At 41.6% G+C, this 10,848-nt stretch overlaps 1 protein-coding gene across 3 annotated transcripts; it reads left to right on the top strand.

The window, feature by feature from the left end:
- Positions 1–173: 173 nt before the first annotated feature.
- Positions 174–10,193, top strand: LOC121674623 (heterochromatin-associated protein MENT-like). 3 transcript variants are annotated; one of them, XM_042049125.1, is made up of 8 exons: positions 174–977; positions 3,769–3,945; positions 4,284–4,370; positions 4,785–4,922; positions 5,431–5,548; positions 6,249–6,391; positions 7,489–7,656; positions 8,692–10,193. In XM_042049125.1, exons 2-8 carry the CDS (start codon positions 3,778–3,780, stop codon positions 9,100–9,102), a joined length of 1,233 nt encoding a protein of 410 aa, XP_041905059.1. In that variant the 5' UTR covers positions 174–977; positions 3,769–3,777; the 3' UTR covers positions 9,103–10,193. The 3 variants fall into 3 exon arrangements, with proteins under 3 accessions (XP_041905059.1, XP_041905058.1, XP_041905057.1); XM_042049124.1 differs by lacking the exon at positions 174–977 and adding an exon at positions 1,005–1,095; XM_042049123.1 differs by lacking the exon at positions 174–977 and adding an exon at positions 2,415–2,503.
- The last annotated feature ends 655 nt before the right edge of the window (positions 10,194–10,848 follow it).

Here is a 10,848-nt window from a genome sequence, read left to right as displayed (position 1 = left end):
CACCCACATTCTTGTCAGCTTTTTACCAACTTTGCAGCCTGGCAGAGCTGGTAATGAAATAAACCTGCAAAATCCTCTGTGTTCCTGATATTGGTGCTTCTTTTTCTCTCTAAAAGGGGCCAACACATGTACTTTCTAATCTCTGTCCCACAAAAATTGAAAAATATGTAACAACACTATAGAACTGGAGGGAACTTTCTCCTTTGTAACCTTTCACCCATACTACACTGTTTCCAGCCTAGCACTGCACTGCTTTGCCCTCATTTTACTTTGCCACTTACTTTACTGGTTTGAGGCAAGATCAAATGGGAGAATCAAGTCTAATACTAATATAAGTAATACTAAAGCCCTAAGTGCTTTCTGGAAGACAAACGTGAATGTCCCAGGTCATACTTACTCCTGCCACAGCTCCTTCTCCTAAGAGAGTGTCCTGATCACTCATGCATGTTTGCAGGGAATGATCCTGACTATCTGAATTCACAACAGAGAGCAAAGGACCAAGTTTCTTAATGGACTTGCACGCAACAACAGCATCTTACTAGAAAAACATCTTCTTGAAACAGCAGGACTCCCTTTTCCTGGCAGAGAAGAGACTGCTGACTGTCACTCAGTCCTTTCTCTTTTCTTTCAAGTGGTCAGCTGCTTCCAGGGTCCCTTCTGGCTCTGACTTTCCAAACGGGAAGGAACATAGGAAAAGTGTCATGAAGCAAGTGCTATCCCTATAGAGTCCCAAGAGGATTGCCTTCTGCCTGTCTCAGTCTTGAAACATAACACTGGATCCCTGTGCATTCATGTCCAGTTCCATGCTCTCCTTCACCTCATGGAAGAGCTGCATGTCCCCATGGACAAGCCTCTTAAGCACTTCCTGATATGCCTTGGGAATAAAGAAAGAAAGGCCACACCTGAAAGGCCAAGGAGGCACAAAACCACGACAACAAGCACACAAACTCACTCAGGCCTTTAAAGTCCATGGAAATGTGAGTCACCTTTTCTCTCTCCTTCACTATTTTAAGCATGATTGCAAAGATGACCCACTTGAAGTCCTTTTGGCAGTGCCAGATCATTACTGAGTGGCAATGGCCACAACAGTGAAAGGTGAGTGGTACATTAGAGAACAACTCTTTCCCATGTTGAGCAGCAGTACACTGCAGAAGGTTGCTCAGAGAGATTGTGGAATTTACATCATTGGAAGGGCTATGGCTAACCTCATCTACTCATGGCCCTGCTCCAAGCACAAGGTTGATCTCTGGATGCCCCTTTCAACTAATAAGTGTGATTTTTTTTTTTCTCTCTTGTCAAAAGCCACTCTGCCTTGCCATCTCCCTTTCTAATCCTGCATGGCATACTTGCATCTTAACTAGCAAAGGCAGCTAGCTTGCTCACAGCATATATCTTTGGGACTTGGGAGTCTCCTGGCTTGGGCTTTCCCACCACCTAACCATTCAGTTGACTTATCTCCTATCCAGATTTCTTGAGGACTTATTCACCATACTGAAACTAGCACTTGTTTAATTTCTGTAATTTCTTCACTGCCTTGCACAACATTGATTTCTGCCATTTTTTAGAATTCTTAACCCACTCTGTTTCTGTAATCAGGCTTGCAGCAAAATGTTTAGCACACAGTAGAGTTTCCTTCCCTTCCTTCACCTTTCCCTGCCCTCCAGGGTCTTACAGTTGTTGCCACCACTTTCTTCTTTCATCACTGCCTCTCTTATGGGATTGTAGAGTGACAACTCCTGTGCCATGTTTGCCTCCACTGTACTTTTTCTCTCTGTCCTTGTTCGGGCCCTTCAAATAGGGTTGTTTCAGCTCTTGCCCTCCTCCTTACTGTGCAGTAACTCAGGGTTTTGCAGTATTTGTCTCAAATGATTCCCAGGCATAGCTGCAATGAGATTTCTTCACCAACACAACCAGTGGGGTGTCCATCCTTTACCCTCCTTCATCACTTTGCCTCTGTCTGTGCTCCTAATGATCTTCAATCTGAAGCTGGACTCCCATGTCCAATTCAATCACTAGGTTTGGTGTTTTGTGCTGAGGTACTGCATTTGAAACCCAGGAGTCACAGAGAGGAGAATCAGACCCTCAATATCTGCTTAAATCCAGAAGCCAAAACCAACTATTGTATAAACTTTTTAGTAGTCACTTATTTTAAACAACAGAGCAGTTATCTCCACAACACCAGAAAACCTTTGGAATGGGCAACTTGCTTTGCTATCCTGTCAGTAGGCTATTGTGGTGCAAAAACAGACCTGATTTTAATTCCATTGTCCTTTTGGAATGTCTAAACATGAAAAGTGACCAGGACAACAAAGAGGCCAAAATTACGTAAGACCTTTTGGGGATGTTGTAGAAAGGAACTTTGGGTAGGTGGAAGCAACCTGCACGTGGATAAAAAGGAAAGGGAGGGGCAAGCAGTACTATATTTCTTAATTTAAAAATTGCTTAATGCACAAACACAGAACCTGAGGACAAGACCTAAGTCTTCTCTCTCACAGGATTAAAGGTAAATATTTAAATTAATTTCAGTAAAATTTATGATGTTTTTAGAAAGCAACCTGTGCCATGCATGACTGTGTGGGTAAATGACTTTACTATATCAATGTTATAATGCAGTAATCTTGCCTTGTGTTTTTCTAAATGTCAACCATTAGAGAATATAAATCTGTGAGCCTAAGGAAAACTGCTAATTTGGGGCAGAATTATTCACAGGCAGGAAAGTTTTCTTAGGACAGTGACTGCATTACAATTAAAATCTTCATTTTGATAAAGGAATTCTGTACTTGAGGTGAAGGCACAGCACTGCTCATCATCAGAGACTCAGAGGAGTATTCACTAGTTGAAAACAGAAATTCCCATCCTGATGGTCTCTTGGTTGTGTTCTCCAATGAAAGAAAATCACTCTGTGGTACAGATTTGGTCCTGAGGGTGCAGTGACTGCCAGAAAGAATGTAGTTGTTTGAAAACCAAACACTTGATAAATACCTGCAGACTACAGAGATTGCCCCACAATTTCTGTTGCTCCATTCCACAGATACAAAAATTAGCAACAACAACAACAGCAGCAGCAACAATAATATAAGCATTTCTGGTCTCTTGAGTAGTAAATTACATGAGACAGGTATTACTGGGTATCTTAAAGTCCGGAGTACTCATAACCCCAAGGCATCTGGCAGTTTCTGGGGAAAACAAAATTCCTGGAACATACAGAAGAGGTGGTAGGTGTACACAATGAATAAAACTGCATCAGTCTAAATGGAAACAACAGATTTGTTGATCATGAAACTACTCAGAATAGGTGGCTGGCCAGAAAAAGCAAATGAGCCTAAAAATTATGCCTAAATCCTTTCACAGTATCAGCTGTCAATTCTATACAGATCCAAAATGTAGTAGTGGGAAACTCGAGCATGTTGTGAACCAATGTACTAAAAATGCATATGAATTCCCATAGCTTTGATAAATCATTAGTTAAGGACAAAAAAATAAAAGAAATACAGAGGTTACAAGTCTGCACATCTTTGAAAATCAAAGGCAGAAAGAAATACAAAGAAAACTGCAGCTGTATAAAAGAGGACGAAAAACCTAGAAGACATTGCTGTTTCTAACAGGTGACAAACAGTATCTATGTGGAAGAGAAACATAAAACTATGCTATTAGTTTTAGTGGTTGTAAATGGATTGTGTTGCATATGGAACATTTCTCATTAATGTGTACTGTGTACAAAATTATAAATATTCAAATAGTACAATTCTGCCTTTTACCTCCTTCCAGGTTGCAAAAATGGAAGTGGTCTCAACATCAGTTGGCAAGTTTACAGTTGATCTTTTCAACAAGCTGAATGAGACCAACAAGGGAAAAAACATTTTCTTTTCCCCTTGGAGCATATCAGCTGCTCTGGCTCTGACATACCTGGGAGCAAAAGGGACTACAGCAACTCAGATGGCAGAGGTAGGTTGCTTTTGTACTATTATCGTGGGGAGAACCATTTGGATTTGCACAAACACTTTCCTGTTGTTGGGAGAAACACGGAGGGAGTTCTACCTTGCAGCATGCAGACAGGAGCACTGTGTTTGTGGTCTGGGAGGGGGATGGTGCTACTCATTGTTATTCCATGGGATTTATCATCACTACACTTTCAGCATCCCTTTTATTAGTCACCTAAGCAGCAGGGAGCATAGTGAGTTATCACAAGGAGTGAAACATGACAACCATTTGATCCCCATTCAGCTTTAAGTCTCACAAGGTCCTTCATGCCTATTTCTTACCTTTGGAAACTCTGCTTGCAGGTTCTTCATTTCACCCAGGGAGCAGGAGCTGAAGCCTCTTCTTCTGTGGCCAGGCCTTCTCGGGGGAGACCAAAGAGAAGAAAATTGGTATCCATTAGTACTGAAACTCCATGATAAAGAACCTCCAGAATCAAAATGTCCAGATAGCTCTTTAGGAGTCCAGTATTTATTGTCTGCACCCCTCTTTAAAGTATCTTTAAAGTACCTACTTTAAAGTACAAACCCCAACCATACTTCAGAATAGGTTGAAGTCCAGTTCCTTTCACTCAGATTCAGAAGTGTGACAGGACGAGTCACTGGGATAGTCTGGAAGGTTTGTTATATGTCAAGTCAGTTAAACCAGTCATGAACAGAGCCCTGCAAGTTTCAGTGATGCTGAACTTGGAAAAATAAAAATTAAGAAAGACAAACCCAAATCCCTCTCCCACATACATTGCTTAGCACGTTTTGAAAGTTTCATGCGAAAATGAAATTGCTGAATGTTTGGTTTCTTTTTCCAAGGATCCTGAGAACAAGCAAGCTGCAGATATCCATTCTGGCTTCAAGAAGGTCCTCTCTGCCATCAACAAACCCAGAAGCACCTACTCACTGAGAAGTGCCAACCGCATTTATGTGGAAAAAACCTTCCTATTAGTGCCTGTAAGTTAAATGTCAGAGAGGAGTACAACAAAGTGCAAAGAATACTTAGCTTTTTAATTACTTGCCATCAATAGAACAGGTATGAAGCTGACCTTGAATATTGCAAATCAGAGCTCTGGACTCCAGTGATAAGCTTAACTGGAAAATACCAGTTGGTCTGCTTACAGAATTTAAGGATACGTTGTCCATTGACTGTATTGTAGGGATTCCTTTTCATGCAGTGTACTTATAGTATTGGAACCCCCGATATATAAAATTGTAAATAGACACCCATAGCAGGTGCAGAGCCTTTCTCGCTTTTCCAGATAAAATTTGGAACAAAAGATGGGAAAATTCTGTTCTTTGGTTATTTCTTAATTGTTAACCCACAGTCCAGCAGAGAGTAACAATCAGAATCCTGCAGCCCTCTAGGCCCAAGAATAAGAGTGAACAACTTCTCTTTGGAACAGAAAAATAGTATATTTCTCTAGGACGGAACTTTTTTGTTCACTTTTTTGTTATTTTTCAGACATACATACAGCTCAGTAAGAACTACTACAAAGCAGAGCCACACAAGATTAACTTTAAGACAGCACCAGAACAGTCTGGAAAGGAAATCAATGCTTGGGTTGAAAAACAAACTGAGGGTAAGCTGGGCTTAGTCCCAACATCTTTGCTCTCCCACAAAGTCAGTCTGCCATTTCCTTTGGGCAGGTGCCCTTGCTTCCCCAGGTGCTACTGCAGCAGCCAGGTCATGCCTTCTGATGTGGATGTGGGCAGTGAGCAGAGATGTGGTGGGGGAACAGAGAAAGAGCCGCACATTTAAGCAGCTTCAAATACCTGATCCGGACCTCAGTGAGCTCCTTGGGGAGATTCCCATTGACTCTGCTGTGCTCTGCAGCAGCCGCTCCTCAGGCACAACTGTGCCCTGGTGCTGTACCCATGCACTGCTGGCAGAGCAGAGGGCAGAGACACCTCTGCCCACCAGCACGCTCCAGGACAGGTGGGGATACCTGCCTTGTTGTACCACCCTGCACTGGGCAGAGCTGTTCCTCCTTCTACCTGGTGTAACCAGCCAGCGAGGCTTTCTGCTTCTAGCTGCTTGCCATGAAGTTGAGGCATTTTTGGAGGAAGGAGTAAATGCCTGTCAGTTAGCCAGGAGGACAGGTCAGTAAACAGCTTTGGAGTCTGTAAAGAAATGCATTGATTTATGTCAGGGGAGCATTTTAGGGAGTAAGGCACTGAGGTGTGGACTTTTTACTAAGAAGCTGAACTGAGAGAAAAACTGATCAAAATGTCCTCACTGTGCTATGCCGGAATGAAACCTGACTCTTCTGGTTTCAAAAGGAAAAATCAAGAATTTGCTGGGTCCACGAGATGTGACAAACTCCACCAAGCTGATCCTGATAAATGCCATTTACTTCAAGGCAGAATGGGAAGTGAAATTTAAGGCAGAAGCTACAGAGGTGCAACCCTTCCGACTGAGCAAGGTAAGTTCCTCCTGTATTGGTCTTACTGTAAACAACCAGATCACAACAGCTATTGCTGAAATCTTTCCATTTCGTAAGTCTTTTAGGTATCCCTGTGGTAACTAGACTGTGAAAAGCTGGTTACAGCAAAATCTGTCAGTGGTCAGCTCACTGAAGCATTAGGATGTGCTCAGGTAAATGTTAGTGAGCTCCAGATAACAGCTATTGTTTCCAAAAGCACTACAGTCATTTATGACCTTTTCATAAAACAGTGCTAAAAATGACTAAATTGTAAAAACATGATTTTGAGAGTCCAGGCTTCATGGATGGGAGTTACGTGGCGTGTCACCGGTGAGGATGGTACCAGGCCTCTGCACCGTGCAGCCAGGCTGGGCACAACCATTCCTGCTCAGAAACAGCTGCAACAGGGTGCCCTGAACTGGTGCATGGCTGCATGAGACTAGAAGCAGTATTAATGGCATGTATGCAGAAGAGATGTTAATGAATTCACAGTTACAGACAAGAACTCTGTGCAACTTCCACAAAGTGTACCTTCTGCCTCCTGATTATTACGCACACATGCTCTGCTTCCTTGAATGGAGGGATGTAAATGTTAAGGGAGGTTACATACTCTTGACAAGGTGACTGCTTGCCAGGAACTCCTCTCATCAGAAGCCCTTTTGCTCTGACACTACTGTTACCTTTTGTCAAGCAATCAGCTGGTCACCTTTTATCACCAGACAGAGGAGACAACTGATAAACTGCACAACACTCATCCTCTTAAACCACAGCCGTTTTTCTGCCAGTGTTGTAAGGCCATACCCCATGCCTGCTCCATACCCCTAAGCCCTACAGACATTTCTAACTCTCTTTCTCCTTCCTCCTTGGGCATGTTTTGGGGAGAAGAGAAAAATCTCTCAGTTCAGCCCCCACCAAAAGCTTTGGGACAGATGCCAAGATAAGCAATATTGTCCAGTCAAGAAAAGCTTTGGGAAATGGATGATAAATCACTGTTTTAAAAGCTGCTCATAAAGGTTTCCTCTCTCTGCACTGCACTGAGACATCATCATCCTTCCATTCAAGGAATGATTTCTTACTTATAAATGAATAATTTCCAGAACAAGACCAAGCCTGTAAAGATGATGTACATGAGAAATACATTTCCAGTTCTCATCATGGAGACAATGAATTTCAAAATGATTGAATTGCCATATATGCAACGCGAACTCAGTATGTTCATCCTCCTTCCTGATGACATCAAAGACAACACTACGGGTCTCGAACAGGTAAGAAAGCATGCTACAACCATTTCGTATTACTGCTCAGTCATTAAAAAAAAAGGGTAGGCTGACAATCATATCTCCCTTTCTGAGGACACGCTGTCATGCTGTTTGGCCTCCTCCACTAGCTGAATTAATTTTCTTTAATACTTATCTAATCCCAAGAAAGTTCTTCCATGCTCAGCACCCTTAGTTTGGTAGGAACTGAAGAGAGTCAACACTGCATCATCAGATGGTCAGCTCTTCAGTAGCCCCTTGACTGACACCCAATCTTACATGATCTGTAAGGGTTAAATCTCCCTTCCTTGCACATTTAGGAAAGACACCATCCCACAAGAAGACACAGGTTCTTCCTGAGATGACACCTTTTTTCCATGGGCTGGAAGGTTATTTTCATATTGTTCCCACTCTTTCTCCCCCTCTCCCTCCCGCCATTTGTCTGCTCTATGAAAAACTAAGATTTTGGTGAGACTGCATTTGCTACAATAATGAGATCTGCTACTGTAGTTACTACAATTCCAAGATCATTGAATTCTTGGAGTCTATACCATTCATGCTTTCCTCCATTTGATCTGAGCTGAAATCTGGTGGTGTAGTGCCCAGGACACAGAGTAGCAGTGAAAGCACTTTGTTTCAAAGCTGTCAAGGAAATATGTTCAATAATATTAACACCTGTTTTTATAGAGCTGGACCAAACCACATGCCACACAGCAATTTTATTCACATCAGGACTGAAGTAAAAGAGAGGAAAGAACTACCACGGGGGATGGCAGCTGTTGATTGCCCTTCCCATCTCTCTTTTGCAATGAATTTGGAAAGGGTGCTGTTCAAAACTTTGCAGCATTAAGACTCAAATATTTGTTGCACACCCTGTCTCTGATCATCAGTAAAACCAGTTTCTATTACATGCTTTCAGCTAAATGTTAAATTTGCTATTTAAAATGTTTAATTCATTACATTGCCATAAAATTGATTAATTCATAGTTAATTAATTGTTCTTCCCCTGCAAACACCAAGTTCCTTTTCTTTCTTAAACAATAGCTGGAAAGAGAACTGACGTATGAGAAGCTGTCCGAATGGACTGATTCCAAGAAGATGACCGAGACTCTTGTGGATCTGTACCTACCTAAATTCAAAATGGAAGAGAGATATGACCTCAGTAGTAATCTGATTGGGATGGGAATGCGCAATGCCTTCAGCATCAATGCTGATTTCAGTGGAATGGTTGAGGATAAAGTGATAATCTCCAAAGTTCTTCACAAGACTTTTGTTGCAGTTGATGAGAAGGGCACCGAGGCAGCTGCTGCTACTGCTGTCATTATAGAAGTAACAAGTCCACCTGTTAGCCATGTTCTGAAATTTAAGGTTGACCACCCTTTCTACTTCTTCATCAGACACAACAAGTCCAAGAGCATCCTGTTTTTTGGTAGATTCTGCTCTCCTCTAGAATGAATTATTACTTGCTCTCAGACAGCCACCAAGGTTCACTGTTCAATGGAACAATGTGAACTGCAGTGTTAAAATTGCAATCTTAAGCCATGTAACCACATTTATTGAAAGTGATTGCTCTTTTCCTTCCACCCCAACCCCCTCAAAGAAGGCAGCATCCAAAAACCATCCTGAGCCACCATAAGAACACCCCTCTACTGCTCTTTTCCATTGTCCTAATGAGACAGTCCTAGACAGAGAAGAAAGTGAAGAATTTTGCTCCCTTTTATCAAATCTGTTCTTCTGGCTTTGTTGTTTAAAAGGAAGGTGGAGTCACAAAGCTCTCTGCACACAGGCCATCATCTAGCTCTATGTCAAATGCTGACTTCAAGGGACATGCAGTTCATTCTCTTGACTCTCCCAGAGAGGAAAAAGAGTCCCCAAAAGAAAAAAACTTCTAGAGATCTGTATGCTCTTTTTGCTCTCTTTTCCCCACTGGGAAACCTGCATTTGTACTACAATGCTATTTCATAACCTTAATTTTAAATTTGTGACTGTTGGAAATTACAAAATTTAATACAAATCCAGAATAATCTCAGAATGCCCCTTACCATCCCTTGTCTCACCACATGTATATAAACACATCACATTCATTTTCTCCTGCTCTTTCAGCTTCCAGAAAAAGTAAGGCTGTGTGGGAAAATTGTCCAACCCTTAATACTAAATTGCTGACCTCTAATCACGTTGCGTTTTTTCCTCATTTTTCTAAACTCTGTAGTTTAAGGTTGCTGAGATTTCCAACCAGCAAAAATGCTAAGAAAATGATGAGCAACATGCCTTCTCACCACCTTTTACTGATATGTAATCTAAACCTGTTAGAATTTAAATCTGCTTCCTCTTTTTAATTTTACTTAATTATACCTGTTTCCTGGTTAATATCTGCAAAGCTTCCTTGCCACCTGTAATATTGACCAATGTTTGATGGTACCTTATGAGTGCATCTCAGCAAAGATATTAATGATGTTGACAGAAACACCAGGGAAATTTTGATTTTGATTAACGCTATCCTTATTATTTTACCATGAGCTGCATTTAATAAAATAAATTAACTTGAAGTTGTGTTTGTGTTATTCAAGACATTAAATTACTTGGTTCTCTTAGAACATCCTGCAATCTGCACCACTGGAGCAAGTGTCCATTCTTGTCATTCCAAATCAACCACCACAGTCTCCCAGCTGACAAAGCTGAGAAACTTTAATACACTGGTGTCTTATTTTCACTAGGTTTCAAATAGGCCTCCAAACACTGTTATTCTGCATGCCATCCTAGGCATTTACTAAACATACCTGTCATGACACACTAAAAATAAGCAGTCTGACTAGAGGCTATGGCCCAAAACAGCACCTTCTAAATACCCCTTTTGCCCATGTTCAACAGTGAACAAGCAACGTGAAAAAAGTGAACCTTCCACACATCCCTCTTGCCCATGTACAATAATGAACAAGCCATGCTGTACTGGCAGCATCAGTTCCCCCTGATGGCTTGGGAGGGCAGCACTTGTGTTATCCATGTGGCCATAAGGAATAGCATAAAGTTTTGCAGCCATTGTGGTAGTCCAACTACATGTCAGAGAACATTACGTAAGACAACAGGATTTGAATGCAGGAGGGAGGTACTTTAAAAGCATTTACTCTTAACAAAATTCCACCTGTAATTACAACTCACTCCACCTCCCCAAAAGGCATTCTGTTTGGAACTACATCTCCCTTC

Source organism: Corvus kubaryi, unplaced genomic scaffold (genome assembly GCF_017639235.1).
Source record: "Corvus kubaryi isolate FWS band 111438036 unplaced genomic scaffold, C.kubaryi_AGA036_p1.0 69, whole genome shotgun sequence".
Classification (NCBI taxonomy): Eukaryota; Metazoa; Chordata; class Aves; order Passeriformes; family Corvidae; genus Corvus; species Corvus kubaryi.
This window is presented reverse-complemented; position numbering and strand designations above follow the sequence as displayed.

What these genes read in the sequence shown, in the direction of transcription:
- LOC121674623 (XM_042049125.1), top strand. Translation starts at nt 3,778, where the DNA reads ATGGAAGTGGTCTCAACATCAGTTGGCAAGTTTACAGTTGATCTTTTC. An exon ending in GACCAAAGAGAAGAAAATTG is followed by an intron (nt 4,371 to 4,784) that starts GTATCCATTAGT and finishes TCTTTTTCCAAG; the next exon opens with GATCCTGAGAACAAGCAAGC. An exon ending in AAACCTTCCTATTAGTGCCT is followed by an intron (nt 4,923 to 5,430) that starts GTAAGTTAAATG and finishes GTTATTTTTCAG; the next exon opens with ACATACATACAGCTCAGTAA.